Raw genomic sequence first — 22,529 nt, 5'->3', positions numbered from 1 at the left:
CCATGGGTGTATCTAAAGCCTCTGGTACACGAGAGGTAGCCTGGTTGTTATGTTTGTTGGTTCACTTTCTGCTCTACTCCTCAGTTGGGTCCAGAAGTCCTGCCTTGACTTCACAGATTAGAGCTGTAGATTTGGTCATTATTTAACCTATTGCAGTAGGTTTGTAGGAAAAAAGAAAATAAATGTTTTGGGGGACTATGTTTTTTTTAATGAAAAATATTTTAATAGTAAAAAAATGAAAACAGTACAACAGCAGCAGCAGATGACCTGGAGGTTTGTGCAGCAAAGGGCTAACTGGAGAGAACTGGGCTCCCATAGCTTACTCTCTAACCTCTCTCTCTCTGGGTGATCACTGCTGCTGCTGCTTAGTTATACACATGCAGGCGCCCCCCTTTGATCCACAGCTCTCTTGTTTCCTGAGCACAAACTCCTAAACTACCTACTAGGGAGAGTGGTAATAGACCTTCAAATTCGGGATCCCTGGGTGGCGCAGCGGTTTGGTGCCTGCCTTTGGCCCAGGGCGCGATCCTGGAGACCCGGGATCGAATCCCACATCGGGCTCCCCATGCATGGAGCCTGCTTCTCCCTCTGCCTGTGTCTCTGCCTCTCTCTCTCTCTCTCTGTGACTATCATAAATAAATAAAAATTAAAAAAAAAATAGACCTTCAAATTCAACATATTCAAAACTAAATTTATTATCTTCAGTTTTTGTTCCTGTGATCTCTGCAGTGCTTAATAGGATCACTGTTACCCGGAGTTCATGCTCTAGAGAAAAACTTTGTTCCCAAAACCTTGCTCTTATTTTGAGTCTCCCTGTTCTTCACATACCAGGGTCTGAATCTTGCCGGTCCCACCTCTCAAGTCCTTGCCCCTCCTTTTCAGTTTCTCCTGCTATTTCTTTGGTCCAGGCCTCCATCTTCTTAGTGAGTATTCTTTGTGCCTCGCCCTTTAGTTTTCAGGCTGTCACCCATACAGCCAACAGGGTGATATTTCCAAAATGTAGATAAATTTGGCTAGATCCTTTCTGTGGTGTAAAACTTTCATTTATGTCTATGTTCAGATTACTTAAGTCTGTGTTTAAGACCCTGTAAATAAGTCCTGAGGAATCTGCCCGGCCTGTTGCTGCCCTACCCTAACCCCCAGCCCACTGGAGGAACTGCAGGCTACTTGCAATTCTCGGCACAAGCCACGTTCTCTCTGGGCTTTTTGTTTTTGTTCAATGCAGCTTCTTCCTGCATTGAATGCCTAAATGTTCTCCACTTTCCATCCCCTGGCTTGAAAAATCCAATCTTCAAATGTCATGCTGTGTAGGAAATCTTTACTAGAATCTAGTTTTTTTTCATTAGCATAATGAACCTTCTTTTGGTGCACACCTTACACTTTTGCCTCGTAGCACTATTTTTTTTTCGTAGCACTATTATAGATAGCATTTACCATGTTATTAGTTCTCTAATGAGCTGATACCTGGCTGGTTCAAGCAACTTGAAGCATTTGGGGTGGTGACTCATGGGTTTGTGTGTGTGTGTGTGTGTGTATAGCATAGTACCTAACACATATTCATTCAATTTTTTTTTAAATAAATGACTACATGCTCACAAATACAGTGGAAAACTGTACTTATTAAATTGTAATTTTAAGTTTGGATAGTTTAAAATATAGTAATACTTTTGCAGTATTTTTTAAACAATTGTGAAAAAGATTTTAAATATATGTAGGCAAAATAGCATAATCAGTATCTATGTACCTATTAGCCAGTTTCAGTAATTCTCAACATACGCAATCTTTTTCTCTGTTCCTGTACTGTCTCCTTTTATCTCCTATTATTTTGAATTAACATTCAGACATTACATTCAGTAATGAATGAATGTGACTTTAGTAACTTCACATGTTTTTTAAAAACAATCATCATTTTTGTCAAATAAATGAACCTTTGGAGAAAATGAAAAGTATCATTTAAAGATTGGATAACATCTCATTTTCCTGAGGGCCAGTGAGAACTACATTTCTAAAATGATTTTTAACAATAATTGTTTGAAAAATAAACTTAATTATCTAATATGTTATAAAATTATTTTGTAACCCTCCCATAAAATGAAAACATTATAGTTAACTGCTTTATCATAACATCTTTTCTGCTCACCGTGATGTTGTTGAAAACTAGATTGAGAATCAAAAATGGTTTCCTTTATCCTCCTTTTCCTCTCCCAGTATTCTGTTCCCCCCAAACAACTGAATAGAGTACTAGCACGGAAGTTCAAGAGACCTGGCTAAATGACCAGCGTATTAGCTCTGTGATCTTGTACAAGTTTCCTTTTCTGCAAAGTGAGGGGAAATGGAACAGATAAAATAAGATTACTTTATCTTCTGAACTGTGATTCTGTAGTTCTATATATAATGCATTATAATATAAGCTATCAGTGATTTAGCCCCTGCTACTTTGAATATAATATGCTAGGTGCTATTTAATACCTTGACAATATTCTTACAGAAATCCTGCAAGAAAGTAGTAGTATTTCTGTTTTATAAAATAGAAGTTGAGGCTTCACAAGGATAAATAATTAGGGTGAAGTCACAACTAGTGTCAGAAATTGGATTCAACCACAGGTGAGCTTGACTACAAAACCAATGCCTTTTTGACTACCCGCTTTTAAATGCAGAGGGGGAGCTGTCTATAGAATCCATATAGTCCTAAGATGTGTTACTAGCTTATATTGAAGAATTAAGTAGTAAGAGCATAAAGAATAAGAGCCATTAGACTTGTAAAGTAGTCCTGCCATCTGCTGCCACACACCTTATAGCTGAGTCCTGTGATGGTGGTGGACAGAAGTATGGCTTTGATTAGAATTTCAGTCTTCTCTATATTGCTTATTAAAGTCTCCTGTCCTCTCCAATGTTGTAGTCTAGAACTCTGTCACTAACTATATTCTGTCCCTGTCACCTTGGTCACTGAGCTGCCTCTGTCTTCAGCCCTATGTAGCTTGCTTGCTTCTAACATCTTCTACCTTACTCTGTACCATTACTGATCCTTCTTTTGCTGTGACTGCATTTCCCATTCATCTTTTGTTCTTTTTCTCTTCAGAATATGGGAGGAGAGAAGTCTGGGGGCCAGAAGGGCTGAGGGAAAGCAATACATTTTTATATGTTTGATCAAACTACCATTTCTAAGCATTTTGTCTTGAGCTACATATATTATTTAAATTTTCAAAAATACTCGAAGTAGGTGATTTTATTTTCATTAATAGAGTATTAAAAGTCTCTCAAAGCCATGTGACTAATAAATGGTGAAGACAGGATTTAAGTTTTGCACTTAACTCTGAAATGTAGATCTCAGGAATCACTAGAAAGAAAGGAGTAGTATAGCCTATTTCTTTATTTCTTTTAATCTTCTTTTAATTCTGGATACATAGATAAAAGTTTTCCTATGTGACCTCTCAGTCCTTGCTTTGAATATGAAATGTGGAAATGTATAACTTTGAATAAGAAAGTTACTGTAACTAATAAACCCCCAACCTTAATACAGTAGAAGTTTATTTTTTGTTCTTAAAAAGTCCAAGTGGGTCCTCACTGGGAGGTGGGTCTCCAAGTGGTGGCTCAGGGATCCTGGCTCCTTCTATCATGTGGCTCCACCATCTTTTAAACATAGCTCCTAATTACTCTACTTATTTACATTAAGCCACAGAAGGAGGAAAAGCATGGAGGATCACCTGTGGGAGGCTTAATATGGGACACAGGCTTAGATGTGTTGTGCATGACATCCACTTTCATTCCTATAGCTAGAACTCAGTCACATGGCTTTATGGCAGGAAGGATGGAAAAGATAGCCTGATTATGCACCACATTCAAAGAGTCTGGGGATTAGCTATCCCATTTTGCATTTCTAAAAATTCCTCTACAGGACAGAGGATGTACGTGTTATGTTGGATAGCAAATTGTCTCTGAATTGTCTCATTGTCATCTCTGTCCTCTTCCCAGTGTGGAACACGATTTGCTACATTCACTGAGAGAAGTACTACAGAGTCTAATCACATATATTTCTGTTGGTTTTTAAGACTGTTGCCAGTTCCCCTCCATACGTTCTGTCTTAGCCAGCTTAATTAAGGGTAAGTGTTAAGTGAGGAGAGAAAGCTTTACTAACTAAAAAAGATACGAGATTCAATTTGTCTTTCAATTGGATTGTCTTTAGTGGAGGTTATGTTTGATTTTAAATGGGAACTCTTAGAATGGTGAAGGTGATAGACCTAAGAAAAGTCATCATGTGCTAGTTAATACCTTCTTAGGCATATAGTTTGTCTTTGATGTAGAATATAATCCACTCCTCAAGGGAGAGTGAACTAGCTGAGATCCAGATTATAACCATAGGAAATTCATCTTAATTTAACTCCAATTCTGAGGACTTAGTTGGGTTGTCTTGTGGTATCCTGAATAAGTCCTAGTTCTTGGACTATTAGATCAAGTTGTGATCGTATGAGACTTTTGTCCTCTTAAATTAAGTCTTAATTTCAATATTTTAATTCAGTGGAACCTAATAAACATAGCTTATTTTATGTGACTTTTAATTTAAAATAAAACAGTATCTTCCAATAATGTGAATATTCAAAAGAATTAGAATGTAACTCATGCACATCTCTTTCATCTGATATTTTCATTCAGTATCAAGTTCTTGCCATGAGCCAGGTGGTGCTGCAGATGCCTTGCCTTGTAGTGTGACAGTCATTCTAAGGAGAATAGGTACTTCGAACCTCATACTAAACAATGGGTCAGGACATTTAAAGTATTTTCCTTCATTTCATGCCACCTAGTAAGTATGAGCAAAGGTACAGAGGCAAGAATGGGCTTGGTGTGGTTGCAATATGAAATTGGAGAGTAGATAATCCTGAAAAGTAGAATAGGCAGCGGCAAATTTCGAGTTTGTTTGTTTTTTTTTTTAGCATAGTAATGTGGTCTGTGAATGGCCCCAGAGTTTTATTTTTCATATAAAAATTTGTGTATCTGCACTAAGAGAATGCCTAAAATATCACATTTCTTAAAATGTGAAAGGCATAGGGCTAGAAGGGTATGCAAAGGTATCTATTGCTCCTCCTCCTCAAAAAGGTTGAGAGTCACTGAATTACATTGAGAGTGTGTGGGTTGTTATGCTATACCTACCTGTTCACTGAGTTACATGATGAGGCCATGTGAGAAGAGTTATGAAGCAGCAGAATTCTCAATTACTGGAAAGAATTAAAAAACAAACACACACTTCCTTAACCAACTTTGTAGACCCAAGGACAGAGCTACTTTTAAAAGTGATTCACATTTGTGTTAATATTTGTTCTTAAGTGGGTTAAGCAAGGCATCACAGCGGTAAAGTTTTCTAATCTTTTCTATTTTATAATTTAAAGAAATATTTACATATTAAAAATATGTTAAATAGTTTAAAAGGCTATCAAATGAAAAGCTAGTCTTTTATTTCATATCTCTAGTATTAATCTCCAGACACAACCACCATATATATATATATATATATATATATATGTTATATATAAATAGGAATGTAATATATACACTACATAATTCCTTTGGTTTTTTTAACTTATCAGTTATCTATTAGCACATATAGTTCTGTTTGATTGTTTTTAGTATCTACATAGTAACATATTTAACCTGCTTCCTATGAGTTATTTTGCTGTTATAAACAATGCTTCAGTAAATATCCTTGTACATGTCTTTGTATATTATAGATGCAAGTATACCTTAGGATAAAGTAGTAGATTAAAGAATCTGTTCCTTTTAAATTTTAATAGCACAGAATTGCCCTCCAATGGCAACTTCCATAATCCCATCAGTGTATGAGAATGTTTTTCTGATGCCCATTCCAATACATTATCAGTCTTTAATTTGTATTTCCTTAAGTAGTAGTAAAATTGAATACTTTTTCATATAGGCCTGTAAACTGTGTACTTTGCCCACTTTTTAAAACTGAGTGAAGTGGCTATTGTCTTTTGGTGTTTTTTTCTTGATAATTCTGAGAGGTTTTTGTATATCAAATAGATAATTTCTTTTTCACTTTTAGTATGTTTTTTAGAATGAAAGAACTTATGTGATGTTTGTTTTTAGGTCATTCAATATTAACAGGGTTGCAACTCAGGCCGTGGAAGATGTTTTAAATATTGGTGAGTAAAAATAGCTATTATATGTTACAATTATAATATGCTATGTAATGTATATATTTTATTATATATTAGCTATTATATGAGACAAAATATTTAATCAAGATATTCCCCCCTTTCCTTTTTCAAAAGCAAAACGACAAGGAAATTTAAGTCTTCCATTGAACAGAGAATTGGTGGAGAAAGGTCAGTGACTAATGATCATAATTATAATTACTGAGTCTCATTTATGTTCTACATCAATCTTGAGGACATTATTGTGAAGTTTACTTGTCTAATTAGTAAAGCACAGTACTTTTTTGACTCAGGCTCTTGATATATACCTTTACATATATTTAAGCAAATCTTCTCTTTAACTTTCTCCTCCCTACTTCTGCCCAGTTACTTCAGGGTTCTCTTGAGAGAACTAGTCCTTTTGGGAAAGAATACTCTACTGATCTGGGATTTTGAAGATTATCTCAGTTTTATGACTTGTTTTAATGTGGTATTCAACTAAATGTTCTTTCAAACCTGATTTCTTTGTACAGTTGTTTTTAACCAGTTTTTGCTTTGTCTACCAACTCTCATATGGCTTTTCATTATTAGAAGCAGGTCCCAAAGATTTCTAAAAATATCTTGAATAATGGCAGTTTCATTAGAGAAAGCATCTTGCCTATCATTGTTTAAGACTGGACTATACCTTACTATACATTAAGACAATTAACTTATGAATACTTTGACATGGTATTTTGGAAGGGAATTTAGCAAGGGACTTGTGCATCCCAAGTTGTATTTTTGAGTGCCTCAAGCTCTAGTTCCTTACTTCTGTTTAATTACCAGTTTTGTAGCCCATCCCCAGAATGTCTATTTCTGCTAGATTGTGGTTGATGTAGTAGGTAGGCCCTGGTGGCCTAATCTTGGAACCTAATTCTCATATATAAGGTTTTTGTTTGTTTGTTTTTTGTTTTTAATGGAATGTGTTGTGCGTGCCAAGAAACTTGCTGCCAAACAGACCTTTGTAACAGAGTTGCTTTTAGGTTGGGGATAGGATAGCATACATTTTTCATTTTGTACTTCTCAGAAGCAACCATCTTTCATTGAATATGCTTATACTTTTTTTCCCCTTTATAGTAACAAATGAATATAATGAATCGCTGCTCTATAGTCCAGAAGAACCAAAAATACTTTTCAGTATTCGAGAACCAATAGCAAACAGAGTTTTCTCCAGCAGTCGTCAGCGTTGCTTCACCTCAAAGTAAGCTTCCAAAGGCTGACTGTACTTTCATCTCTCGTAATGAAAAGGAGTCTTGGTTTTAAAGTATTCAGTTTGATGAAATTCACTCATTCAAATTTAATCTGGTAGCTAAAGTATAGAACTCGTGGAACTAATGTATCATGCTGTACCTTAGTGAGAATGGTATTTCCTTTCTAATATATCGTACTATTTTAGAGAAATTAATTGAATAGGAAGGGCATAATTATTTAATTGGGTGATATGGATCTGTTGTTTTAATCTATTAAATCACAGTAAGATCAGATTATCCCTTTAAAAGAAACTGGAAAGCACCTTTTTTTTCCCTCATATGCTCTGGGATAAAAGCAGGATAAACATTCATATAAAACCTCAGTTGTATAGCAATAAGCTTTTAGAGTAGGACTCATTTCTTTTACCTTTCCCCTATAAGTCGCCCCCCCCATTCTATCAGATTTGATTTTCTTTTGAAGGGTAGATGTAAGAAAACATACATAATTTATTTTGTAAAGATTGCCCAATTTTCCAAACAAAAAAAAAACTTAATGGAAAAATGTCATTGTCTCATGGCAGGCAAAGAACAGTTTAAAATTACTGCTTTACAGTGTACATATTCTCTTTTCTTGAAAATACAGTTGTTTTTTTTTTTTCTAGGAAAAACACTCAAACTCATTTTACTGATCTGAGAGTTAATTTTGATTAATCAACAAATCTGCTCAGTTTAGGTGAGACTACAAAGACATTTAAATTTTTGTTCATATAAACAAAATAAGCTTCATGAATTTGGCAGTTGGACAATATTCCTTAAACATGTCATAAAAACACTCATCAACAAAAGATTGACGAATTGAACTATATTAGAATTAAGAACGTCTGTTAATCATGACACCATTAATAAAAAAATAAAGGCAAGCCACAGAGTGAGGTATTTGCAGTACACCTATATCCAACAATGGACTTATGTCCAGAATATTGTAAAAATTCCTACAACTCAGTAAGAAAAGACAGCTCAGTAGAAAAATTGCCAAAGTTTTGGACAGACATTTCACAGAAGAGGGTATCCAAATGGCTAACTGTATGGAAAAACATCCTTGACCTTATTATTCATGTGGACAATGCAAATTAAAACTACATAATCTGATACCACACATACCCCCCAGAATAGCTAAGATGCTAGTCTTACATACAGTATTGTTAGGGATAGTTTGGAAAGTTGTTTGGCAGTAACCTACCAAAGCTGAATATAGCACATGCGGTGACCCAGCAGTTCCACTGTTAGGTATCATCCAACAGAATCGTAGAGACACAAATGTCTGCAACAAAAGACATGCTCAAAAACATATGTAACAGCATTACTTCCAGTAGTTAAAAACCCAGATGTCCATGAATAGAAGAGATCCATAAATTTTGGTATTTTCATACAATAGAAGTATATTCATACAGCAATGAAAATGAACACACTACTAACTACTTGTAATAACCATGGATAAATTTCACAAGCATACTGTGAAGCAAAAGAAAGCTAGACACAAGCAGACCTCTGGTATTCTTCCATTTATATAAAGTTTAAGAAGACAGAGCTATTACTGCGATAGCTGACTGGCATTAGGATAGCGGCACATATAGGAAGGAGAGGCCAGGAGCAGTGATTGGGAGAAGGCAGTGATAGAGCCTCTGAGGAGCCGGGCAACATTCGATTATTGATTTGGGTGATGAATGACTACGCAAATGTGTTCAGTGAGCTGTACACTACAAATTTGTGCCTCTTTATATGTTGTACTTAAGAAAAACTATCCATGAAAATAGTTACATTCTTATTTGGTAATAGTACTTGTAATAACATTTTGTCCTGAAAAAAGCCTGTGAGTTCTGTCAAGCCTGAACTTGTTCTCTCATAAATGTTTGAGTGAATGGTGAAATATTGGTGAAATATCCTGAATATTAGATTTTGATAATGTACCCAATGTTACTCTCTCAAACCGAAGAATCTGATTTTTAAAATCAAGGCCTAATGATCTGTCAGTTTCAGTAAAAATTAAAGTTTTTAAAGAAGCCATAATCTAAGGTTAAGGAAACTTTTAATATTTAATGAGATGTTTCTTTCTGCTCAGGGTGTGTGTTCGTTCTCGTTGTTGGGATGCCTGCATGGTTGTGGATGGAGGTACTTCTTTTGAGTTTAATGATGGAGCAATTGCTTCGATGATGATCGATAAAGAAGATGAGCTTCGAACTGTGCTTCTAGAACAATGAAAGATTTCCTCAGATGACAAATAAATTTTGATTACTGGGAAAATACTTTCACTGCAGAAACAGACTACCACTCATGAAACTACATATTTTGGTTATTATTGAGACGGGTTGGCCCTGGGCTTCAAAGGTGACCAAGAAAGTGAGATTTACATTATTCTTTTGGATTCAGATAGAAAAGATTGCTCGCTATGTTAGAAAATGGATGGACTAAACTGATTAGAATTGATACCAGTGAAATTTCTATATTGCTTACAGTTGGTATCCAATAGTACTGATATCTTCTTAAATTTAGAGAGGTAGGCTCAAATAAAGGAGTAAATGTTTAGGATTTGAAATTTCACTGTACAAGTTTTTTTTTTTTTTCCCTTCCCTTTCCCAACTACAGAATTGGTCAGACCAAACAACTATCATATGATTAGTGTATATTTTTTATAGTACCTAAAAATCAAGATTTTTAAAAATTTTGATGGAGAATTTTGATAAATCCTGACATTGACCTAATTGAAGTAGGTAAATGTGTTTTTTATATGTGCTTAGAATTTTCTAATTTCAGAGTACAATACTATTATGGCTCTATTGATTTAAGACGTTCAAACAATCGTTTTTGAAATTATCAATGTTTTCATTGGCTTTCAGGTTAATTTTGACAGTGCTGGAGGTGAAATACGTGTATCTGGACAAAATCATGATACTATTACAAATGGATTATCCCATAGCTATTTTAGGTCATAGACAGGTTTTGTTTTGTTTTGAATGCTTTTGAATCTTAATAGATTTTTTTCTATTTAAAACTCTAACATGGAATCAAAGACTAAAAGAATGAACCAATTAAACATACTCTTTTAGGAGTTTGATAAAACCTTTAAAAAATATTTTCATCTAGTGTTAGGAGTAGTGTCAGAAAATGGATTCTTTAATAAATATGCAAAACATTAATTTTGGAATTGCCTTATTTTTAATATCATGGTAGTTTTCACCTCACTCATATTCCATGTTTCATACATTAGTTTGGAAGATAAAATGTTATGGCGCCCCCATCACTGTAAGAGTTCCTTTTAGTTTGAGAGGAAATTACCTAATTCTTGATCTACTTATAAGTAATCTTAGAATTTTTACAGAAAGCACCTATTGCTGCATTATGAGACAACTGGTATTCTCATGCCATTTACTCAGAGTTTTATCTTTTTTCACTTGCTGTTAAAAAGTTATTCAACATTGAAATATTTATTGAACACATAGCTTGTGCCATGTACTATGTCAGATGCTGGATATACGTTGATGAAGGAAACAGACTCTATTCTAAGAGAACTTGAGTCTGGTGAGCTCAAATTCTATGAAAACTAGGACGTATAATCAAATCGAGTGCTATTTAGTTTTGCCAACATTTTAACATGTTCTTGTCAAATTTTTAGATAAATGTTACTATACAAAGGTAACCTAGGTTTTGATGTATATCCAGAACAAGAATCTGTTTTTCTTTTTTTCAGAGTATGTGACAGACACTCAGAGCAGTGTTTACATGATGTTTTAAAAAAAAAAAAAAAAATCGTGTTTTCCCAGAGCTGGATCTAGTTTTTGGCTTGATTTAAATTGATATACTGAAGATAACACTATGGTATGGAATTTCAGTTCTTTATAAAAAATTCTCTGAGGTTTAAAATACCTTCTTGACAAAAATGCCAATTCCATCTTTATATCAAGCAAATCTGTCCAAAATGGTACCATAGATTTGTTAATATGTAATATATTAATAGGCAACCTGCTCTGTAAAATTGTTCATAAGCCATATTTTAAAAGTTTAAAAAATAGTTAATGTTCTCCATTTGCAGTATAACTTCTAACATTTCTGCTATGTGGTGGGGATTTATTTGGAAGAGACAAGAAGCAAAGGGTATTACAATAGGAGAAATGTGTTTATGAATGAGTTAACCCTTTAATGGCAACTGTATGTGAATAAACATAATTAAACTAGTGTTATCTTTTTTTTTTTTTAACTACATTTGTTTCCTTAACTGTTAACAGCATCATTATTGGAAAACCAGATTTTCCCGAAATACTATGTTTTAGGTCTTTTCCAATGCTGTGCCCTGTTGACTTCATTTACTGCTAATATTTCACCTAGAACTAGGACTTACTATATAAGCAAAGGGTAAAAGTACTTGTAAGTGCAGACTGCAGATAGGTTTGACCTACTATTTTTGATGCTCCACATGTATTTATATTCATAGCCCCAGTAAATCAAATCATATTAAATGTTTTACTAGCCTTTAAATATAAAGAATTTCCATTCATTTCGATTTTAAATATCAAAATATGTATAAAATCATTAGAACCAGTTAACACAAATGTTTTTATCAAAGAATCACTTGGTGCACATGGAACATTCTTCAGAATAGATCACATATTAGGCCACAAAACAAGTCTCAACAGATTGAAAAAGATCAAAATCATACCATGCATCCAATCTAACCACAATTCTATGAAACTAGGAATTAGCCATAAGAAAAAAAATGGAGGTTAAATAACATGCTACTAAACAGTGAATGGGTCAACCAAGAAATCTTTGGAATGCAGCAAAAGCAAGTATAAGGGAAGTTTATAGCAATACAGGCCTACTTCAAGAAGCAAGAAAAAGCTCGGACAACCTAACTTTATACTTAAAAGATCTAGAAAAAGAAAAAAACCTAAAACCAGCAGATGGAAGGAAATAAAAATCAGCAGAAATGACATAGAAACTAAAAAAAAAAAAAAAAAAAAACAATGAAACAAGGAGCTACTTCTTTGAAAAGATTAGCAAAATTGGTAAATCTCTAGGCAGACTCCTAAAGAAATTACAAATGAGGGAGGAGAAATAACCACCAATACAAAACAATAGAAATAGAATATTATGAAAAATTAGAGGCCAACACATTGGACAACCTAGAAGAAATGGATAGATTTCTAGAAATATATAACCTACCAAAACTGAAGCAAAAAGAAATAGAAAATTTGAACAGACCAATAATCAGCAACAAAGCTGAATCAGGAATCAAAAACTCCCAACAAACAAAAGTCCAGGGCCAGATGGTTTCAGAGGTGAGTTCCACAATTCTTCTCAATCAAAAAAACAGGAAGGAAAAATTCTAAGTTCTTCTTATGACACCAGTACCAAAACTAGATAAAGATAGCACAAAACAGAGAACTATAGGCCAATATCTGAACATTGATGCAAAAGTCCTCCACAAAATAATAGTAAACTGAAGTTTATAGCAATACAGGCCTTAAATTAAAAAAACCACCATGATCAAGTGGGATTTATACCCAAGGGTGGCTCAATATTCACCAATCAATCAACATGATAGGTCGTATCAATAAGAGGATAAAAAGCATATGCTCATTTTAATAGATGCAGAAAAAGCATCTGACAAAGTATAAGGTCCATTCATGATAACTCTGAAGAAAGTAGGTTTAGAGGAAACCTACCTGAATAAAGTCCATATATGAAAAACCCACAGCAAACATCATACTTGGTGGGGAAAACCTGAGAGCCTTTCCCTTAAGGTCAGTAAAAGATGAGGATGTTCACCCTGACCACCTTTATTCAACATAGTACTGGAAATCCTAGCCACAGCCATCAGGGAAGATAAAGAAATAAAAGCCATCCAAATTGACACAGAAGAAGTAAAACTATTTGCAGATGGCATTATACTATATATAGAAAACCCTAAAGACTACACCAAAAAATGACTAGAACTAATAAATGAATTCAGTAAAGTCACAGGATATAAAATCAATGTATAGAATCTGTTGCATTTCTATACACAAATAATTGCATTGTAGAAAGAGAAATTAATTCCATTTACAGTTGCACCAAAAATAGTAAAATACCTAGGAATAAACTTAACAAAGGAGGTAAAAGACCTGTACTTTGAAAACTATAAAACACTGATCAAAGAAAGATGACACAAAGAAATGAAATGACGTTCTCCATGCTCATGGGTTGGAAGAACAAATATTGGTAAAATGTCTATACTATACAAAGCAGTCTGCAGATTTAATGCAATCCCTATCAAAATACCAACATCATTTTTTTTCTTTTTTTTTAATTTTTATTTATTTATGATAGAGAGAGAGAGGCAGAGACATAGGCAGAGGGAGAAGCAGGCTCCATGCACCGGGAGCCCAACGTGGGATTCGATCCCGGGTCTCCAGGATCGCGCCCTCGGCCAAAGGCAGGCGCTAAACCACTGCGCCACCCAGGGATCCCCCAACATCATTTTTCATAGAATAGACAAACTGTCCTAAAATGGCAGGCGCTAAACTACTGCACCACCCAGGGATCCCCCAACATCGTTTTTCATAGAATAGACAAACTGTCCTAAAATTTGTATGGAACCAGAAAAGACCTGAAATAGCCAAAGCTATCTTGAAAAGGAGAAACAAAACTGGAGCTATCACAATTCCAGACTTTAAGTTACATTATAAAGCTGTAATAATCAAAACAGTATATAGTACTGGCACAAAAACACACATAGATCAATGGAACAGAACAGAAAACCTAGAAATAAACACAATTATACGGTCAATTAATCTTTAACAAAGACCTAGCTAGTCTAGCAGTGGTAGACACCATTTCTGGGTCTATGTAGCTAGCACTGCTTGCCTTGTCCTGCTTTAGTGATCTCCTGCAGACCTGATCCATCCAACCAGCCTGCCCTAGCAGGGGCCCCTCCAAAACTGCTCCCATGCCAGTACACCCAGTGGGTGGGTTTGGTCTGATCCAATGCTCTTCTCTCCCCAAAGTGGCTCCTTCCCTGGGGGAGCAGCCCAGCCTATCAGTGCATCCACAGCAACTGCAGCTGGGTGCTACAGCCAGCTGAGCTGGAGGTCTGCTTTACCCAGGAGCATGTACACAGCAACTGTGCCCTAGTCACAATAGGAAAGCACACATACCCCACATGTGACAACCCGGCAGTATCTGGTTCTGGTGATACGGGTAGGTTGCTCTTCTGAGCCCCACAGGACACCTGCTACATAAGACCACTCCTTCAAGACTAGGAGACATAGCTGATCTACTTAATAGAAACACAGGCAAAATAAGATGACTATATTTCAAATTAAGAAAAGACAAAACCTCAGAAAAAGAACTAAATGAAACAGAGATAAGATAACTCTTTATCTAGTGATAAAGAGTTCAAAGTAATAGTCATAAAGATATTTACCAAACTCGGAAGAAAGATGGATGAACACAAAACTTCAAGAAATATATAGAAAATGTAAAAAAAAAAAAAAAAAAAAAAAAAAAAAAAAGAGCTGAAGAATAACAAAAAATACACTAGAGGGAATCAATAGCAGATTAGATTATGCAGAAGTAGTACCAGCATCTGGAAGACATAGTAGTGGAAATCACCCAAGCTGAACAAAAAGAAAAAAAATTTAATAAGGATAACTTAAAGGACCCTTTAGACAACATCAAGTATACTAACATTCATGTTATAGGGCTCCCAGAGGAAAAGAGAGGGAGAGGGGACAGATAATTTATATGAAGAAATAATAACTGAAAACTTACCAAACCTGAGGAAGGAAACACATCCAGGTTCAGGCTGCACAGAGAGCCCCAAACAAGATAAACCCAAGGAGGTCTACATCAAGACATAATAATAAAAACGTTAAAAAAACAAAACTCGGGATCCCTGGGTGGCTCAGTCCTTTCGCACCTGCCTTCGGCCTAGGGCGTGATCCTGGAGTCCTGGGATTGAGTCCCCACATCAGGCTCCCTGCATGGAGCCTGCTTCTCCCTCTGCCTGTGTCTCTGCCTCTCTCTCTGTGTGTGTCTCTCGTGAATAAATAAATACAATCTTAAAAAAAAAACTAAACTAAAACTAAAGATAAAAAGAGAATCTTAAAAAAAGGAAAAAACCACTAGTTATGTACCCCCAAAAGATTATTAGCTGACTTTTCAGCAGAAACTTTGCAGGCCAGAGGGAGTGGGTAAGATACATTATGCGATGAAAGGAAGAAGAAACCTACAACCAGTGACACTATCTGGCAAGATTTTCATTCAGAATTGGATAGAGAAAAATTTTCAGACAAAAGTTAAAGGAATCCACTAAGCCAGCCTTACAAGATATATTAAAGGAACTTAAGTGGAAAAGAAAAGACCATAACTAGAAGAAAATTATGAAAGAAAAAAAAATCTCATGGGTAAAAGCAAACATATAGTAAAGGTAGTGGAGCAACCACTTATAAAGCTAGTAGGAGTAAAATTAACTACATCTACAGTAATAGGGATATGTAAAGTATGAATGTCAAAGACAAAAGATGGGGGGAATAAAAATGTATTTTTAGAATGCTTTCAAATATAAGCAACCACCAACTTAGAATTGACTGCTGTGTACACAGGTTGTTATATATAAATCTCATGGTAACCACAAACCAAAAATCTCTAACAGATATACCATAAGTAAAGAGAAAAAGGTCCAAACATAGCACTAAAAAAAGTTCTCAAAACACAAGTGAAGACAACAACCAAAGAAAGAGAATTACAAAATTAACCAGAAAACAATGAACAAAATGGCAATAATCACATACCTATCAATAATTACTTTAAAAGTAATTTAACTTGTATGCTGCCTACAAGATACTTTCTTCAGACCAAAAGACACACAAACTAAAAGTAAAGGGATAGAAAGATATTCCATATGAATGGAAATGAAAATAAAGCTGGGGTAGCAATACTTCTATCAGACAAAACAGACTTTAAAACAAAAACAGGGCGGCCCCGGTGGCTCAGTGGTTTAGCGCTGCCTTCAGCCCAGGGCCTGATCCTAGAGACCCGGGATTGAGTCCCACATCAGACTCCCCGCATGGAGCCTGCTTCTCCCTCTGCCTGTGTCTCTGCCTCTCTCTTTCTCTTTCATGAATAAATAAATACAATCTTTAAAAACAAAAACAAGAGACCAGGGCCTTACATAATGATATAGGGATCAGCCTAACAAGACAATATAACACAAATATTTATGCATCTAATATAGGAGCACGTAAATATATAAAGCAAATATTAACAGACACAAAAGGAGAAATTGACAGTAATACACTAATAGTAGGGACTTGAACACTGCACTTACATCAATGGATATATCATCCCCATAGATCATCAATAAGGAAACTGCTTTAAATGGCACATTATATAAGATGGACTTGAGAGACATATACAGAACAGTTCATCTCAAAATAGGACAAAACAATACACATTCTTTTCAAGTGCACATGGAAATTTTCCAGAACAGATCACATGTTAGGCTATAAAACAAGTTTCAATAAGTTTAAGAAGAGTGAAATCCTAGCCAGCATCTTCTGTGACCACAACAGTATGAACATAGGTATTAATTACAGGAAAAAAAAAAAAAAACTGGAAAAAATACAAGTACGTGGAGGCTAAACAACAACCAATGGGTCAATGAAGAAATCAAAAAGGAAATCAGAAAACACCTAAAGATAAATGAAATTGGAAATAATACGCCAAAATCTGTAAGATACAGCAAAAGCACTTCTAAGGAAAGTTTGTAGTGATACAGGCCTACCTCAAGAGACAAGAATCTCAATCTAACTTTATAAGTAAAGGAGCTAGAAAAAGAAAAAACAAAACCCAAAGTTACTAGAAGGAAGGCAACAATAAAGACCAGAGTAGAACTAAATGAAATAAAGACTTAAAAAAATGAAAAAAAAAAAAATTAGGAGAAAAGAAAAAAAAAAAAAAAAAAAAACAGAGAACTGGTTCTTTGAACTGATAATATTTATAAACTTTTAGCCAGACTCAAGAAAAAGAGAGGGCTCAAATAAAATCAGAATCAGAATTCAAGGAGAAGTTACAACGGACACCACAAATTATAAGAGACTACTACGAATTATTATACACCAATTATTATACACCAATAATTAAAGTGGACAACCTTGAAAAACTGATAAATTCCTAGAAGCATATAATCCTCCAAGACTGAATTAGGAAGAAAGAGAAAACCTTAATAGACCAATTACTAGTAAAGAAATTGAATTAGTAATTTAAAAACTCCCAACAAATGGGAAGTCTGGGACCAGATGGCTTTACAGGTAAATTTTAGCAAATATTTTTTTTAAAGTAAACACCTATCCCTTTCAGACTATTCTAAGACATTGAAGTGGAGGGAACACTTACTTCCAAACTCATTCTACAAGGCCAAAACACTAACCTGATAACAAAACTAGACAAAGACACTATTGAACAAACAAAAATTACATACAGGCTGATATCCCTGACAAACATAGATGCAAAAACTCTCAACAAAATATTAGCACACTGAATTCAACAATATATTAAAAAGGTCATATACTATGATGTGGGTTTATTCCAGAAATGCAAGGGTGTTTCAATACCCACAAATCAATCAACATGATATTACATTAACAAAAGATAAAAATCATAAGATTAATAAATGAAAGTTCAATATCCATTTATGACAAAACCCTTCAACAAAGTTTATATAGAAGAAAGAAACCTCAACAGAATAAAAGCCAAACATGACAAACCCACAACTAACACCATAATCAAAACACAAAGTTTTTCTTCTAAGATAATTATGCCCACTCTCACCACTTTTACTCAATGTAGTATTTGAAATTCTAGAATCAAATGAGAAAATAAAATAAAATAAAATAAAATCACCCATACTGAAAAGGAAGAAGTAATATAGTCACTATTTGAAGATTACATGACACTATATATAGAAAACCCTAAATACTCCACCAAAAAACTATCAGAATAAGTGATTTCAGGAAAAGTTGAATAATACACAATATACAGAAGTCTGTTGTGTGCGTCTTCTTTCAAGATTTTTACTTATTTATTCATGAAAGACATAGAGAGGCAGAGACATAGGCAGAAGGAGAAGTGGGCTCCTCGAGGGGAGCCTGATGTGGGACTCGATCCCAGAATACCGGGATCACGTCCTGAGCCGAAGGCAGATGCTCACTACTGAGCCATCCAGGCTTCCCAAATCTTTTTCTATACACTAATAATAAATAATGTAAAAGAAAAATTAAGAAAAAAAATCCCACTTATGGTTGTATCAAAAAGAATAAAATACCTACAAATAGAAGTGAAAGAAACACTATGAAAACCATAAGGTGCTGATGAAAGAAATTAAAGATGACACAAATAGATGATATTCTGTGCTGTAGGATTAGAAGACTTAATGTTGTTAAAAAGTACATACTTCTCAAAGCAACCTATAGATTCAATGCAATCCCTATCAAAACACCAGTGGCATTTTCCATGGAATTAGAATACATAATCCTAAAATTTGTACGGAACCACAAAAGACCTGAATACAATCTTAGAGAAAGAAGAACAAAGCTGGAGGTATCACTCTTGTATTTCAGGCTATACTCTAAAGCTACAGTAACCAAAGCAATATGGTAGTGGCACAAAAACAGACACAAGATCAATGGAATAGGATAAGGGCCCAGAAATAAACCCATGCTTTTTTTTTTTTTTTAAACCCATGTTTATATGGTCAATTATAGTTGACCCTTGAATAATGAGGGGCTTAGGGGCACCGACCCCCCTGCCAGCACAACTTCTGACTCCTCCAAAACTTAACTCCTATAGCCTACTATTGACTGAAAGCCCATAAACAGCTGATTGACACATATTTTGTATATGTATTATATATTGTATCCCCATAATAAGTAAGTCACAGAAAAGAAAATATTAAGGAAATCATAAGGAAAATACATTTACAGTATTACTATATTTATCAGTACCACAAATGTATGTTATCTGTTTACAAGACTAATCATTTGTCATTACTAACATCAATACTGCCTTATACAAAACACTGTAAAGGTTACATATACTAACACTAAACACCAAAAGTGAAAAGATAAAAAACAAATTCATATTTATTTATAGGTATAATGATCCATGCGTTGATTACAAAGCAGCAGCAACATCATTGCTTTATTTACTAGCAATAAATACTAGTAAATACTAACATATTTACTAGCAGCCTAGCATAGATAATAAAATAATATGATGGTGTCACAGTGCCCTAGCCTGTACACCAGTGAATGAAGGGCATTGCAAAATACATAGGGCATAGAGTATTAGTCATATTCATAACACAGTATTGGAAACACGGACTTTTTTTTTTTTAAAAAAACCACTTACCTTGATAATAGGCTGATAGTTTCTCCAATTATAAGTAAGAGGCATACTGCAAAGTAATTCTTCAAAAAGTTATAAAATAGCAATAATGTCAATTTTATATTAAATAGCACTCACCTTATGCCTACGTAAGGACAGGCTATCTACTACTTCCACAGGTTTTGCACATGACATCCTACCTTACAAATACTTAGGTGATGATGATGAAGACACACAAACTTATCAGTTTTTGCCATACAGTTAGATTTTCACACGGAGACACTCATACACCACAGATAAGTTTATTAACTGTGCAGGATTATTTTTATTCATTAAATGGATCATCATAAAGGTCTTCATCCTCATCGTCTTCATGCTGAGTAGGAAGAGGAGGGGCTGGTCTTGCAGAGAGACACTGGGGCAGCAAAAGAGGAGGTGGAGAAAGTGGAGGGGAGACAGGACAGGTAGGCGCTCTAGTGTAACTTCAGTGAAAAACATAATTTCTGTCCTTTTTGTTTTTTCATTTTTCTTAAACTGTTTCTATATAGTGCCAGTTTTCTTCCACCCTCTGCTTTCTTTTTTCAATGCTCCATGTAGTTAAAGAGATCAAAAGCAATCTTAAAGAATCAGAATCCTTCTGCCTGTCTAATGTCAATTTGTTTTCTGGAACTGCTTTTGCTATGTCTTCATCATGCATTGGTTCAGAAGCACTCATCTCCACAAGTCATCTTCAGTTAATTCCTCTGGTGTGGTGTCTATTAAGTTCGTGGATTTCTCAAAAAACTGTATCTTGAAAGCCTACATCCCCCACCATTTTTTTTCCATGTCCACAATCTCTTTTTTTATTTTTTTCTTTTTTTTCACAATCTCTTTCATCCTTGATTGGCTCTGTTGTACACCCTGTGAAGTTATCCGTAACATCTGGACATGGTTTTCTCCAGCAAGAACTTGTTTAGTGCTGGATAGCTTTCATGGCTTTTTCTCTAACAAAGCCATCTTCGATGGTAAAATCCTATTAGTCTTTCATGATGTTCTATCAGGGTTCTCTTGCATGGCACTGACAATCCTTTCCATCGAGACTGTGTGTCATAAGCCTTAAAGGTCATTATGGATCCCTGATCAAGAGACTGAATTAGGGACATTGTGTCAGGAGGCAAGTAGAGTGCTTCAAAAAACTCATGAGGTTCTGGAAGGCCAGGGGCAAAAATAAACAAATGGAACTACATCAAAATAAACTTTCGTACAGCAAAGGAAACCATAAAAAACAAAAACAAAAAACAAAACAAACTAATGAATAGGAGATACTTGCAAACGACCTATCCAATAAAGGGTTAATATCCAAACTATATAAAGAGCTCACACAACTCAACACCAAAAATAATCTGATTAAAATGAGCAGAGGACCTGAACAGACATTTTTCCAAAGAAGACATACAGATGCTCAACAGACACACGAAAAGATGCTCAACATCACTTGTCATCAGGAAACTGCAAATTAAAATCACAAAATTAATCCTCACATTTTGGTGAGGATGTGAACAAAAGGAAGAAAAGGGAACCCTTGTAAATTGTTGATGGGAATGTCAGTTGAGGCAGCCAATATGGAAAAGAATGCGAAGGCTCCTCAAAAAATTAAAAATACAACTACCATGTGATGCAGCAAATCCACTTCTGAATATTTATTGGAGAAAACAAAAACACAAATTCAAAGATCTATGAATAACCCTTACCTTATTGCAGCACTATTTACAATAGCCAAAACATGGAAGCAACCTAAGTGTCTATCAATTGATGGATGGGCAAAGGTGTGGTAGACAATGAAATATCATTTACCTATAAAAATGAAATCTTAGGGATGCCTGGGTGGCTCATTGGTGGTGTCTGCTTCGCCTTAGGTCATGATCCCAGGGTTCCAGGATCAAGTCCCACATCAGAGTCCCTGCAGGGAGCCTGCTTCTCTATCTATGTTTCTGCTTCACTATGTGTGTCTCTCATGAATAAATCTTTAAAAAATAAAATAAATGAAATCTTGCCATTGGTGACAACCTGGACAGACCTAAAGGGTATTACACCAAGTGAAAGTCAGATAGGGAAAGGCAAATTCCATAGGATTTCACTTATATGTGTAATCTAAAAAAAGAAAATAAAACAGAAGCAAACTTACAAATAATAATAGAGAACAAACTGGTGGTTGCCCCAGGGGCAGAGGGATAGGGGGGTGGATGAAATAGGTGAAGGGGATTAAGAGGTATAAACTTCAAGTCATAAAATAAATCATAGAGATGAAAAGTACAGTTATAAGGAATATAGTCAATAATATTGTAATAATGTATGGTGAGAGGTGGTGACTACACTTACCACGGTGAGCACTTGTGCAATCACTCCACTGTACACCCGAAACTTATGTCAACTGCACTTCAATTTAAGAAAGGACTTTAAAAAAAAGAGGTAATTGAGGATTTAAATCACTAAAAAATTCATTCCGTTTTGCCAATGTACCATAATATGTGCATCATTATACTTAGGGATAGTACCTACCAAGACAATGAGTAAAAAAGATCCCGGGGATAATGTGACATATAAATGATATAATGAAAAAAATTAAATTGGTGGGCGGGAAGGGATAACAGTAATATACAGATGAACTGCTGAGCTACAAGGAGAAATGGTTTCTTTCCAAGGCAGTATATTCTCGACCTTAATATTAAAAATAAGCATGAGGGGATTAGGGCATAAG

General features: G+C 35.0%; 1 protein-coding gene across 3 annotated transcripts in view; it reads left to right on the top strand.

Moving 5' to 3' along the window:
• The window catches only part of NADK2 (NAD kinase 2, mitochondrial), a 44,149-nt gene extending 32,547 nt beyond the window's left edge, over positions 1-11,602 (top strand). For all 3 annotated transcript variants that reach the window (XM_041748319.1, XM_041748317.1, XM_041748318.1), the window contains 4 exons: positions 6,097-6,152; positions 6,282-6,335; positions 7,260-7,383; positions 9,492-11,602. In XM_041748319.1, the coding sequence (XP_041604253.1) occupies positions 6,097-6,152; positions 6,282-6,335; positions 7,260-7,383; positions 9,492-9,630 (373 nt within the window). In that variant the 3' untranslated portion in view covers positions 9,631-11,602. The remainder of the gene's footprint in view (positions 1-6,096; positions 6,153-6,281; positions 6,336-7,259; positions 7,384-9,491) is intronic.
• Positions 11,603-22,529: the final 10,927 nt, after the last annotated feature.

This window comes from Vulpes lagopus, chromosome 3 (genome assembly GCF_018345385.1).
Source record: "Vulpes lagopus strain Blue_001 chromosome 3, ASM1834538v1, whole genome shotgun sequence".
Classification (NCBI taxonomy): domain Eukaryota; kingdom Metazoa; phylum Chordata; class Mammalia; order Carnivora; family Canidae; genus Vulpes; species Vulpes lagopus.
This window is presented reverse-complemented; position numbering and strand designations above follow the sequence as displayed.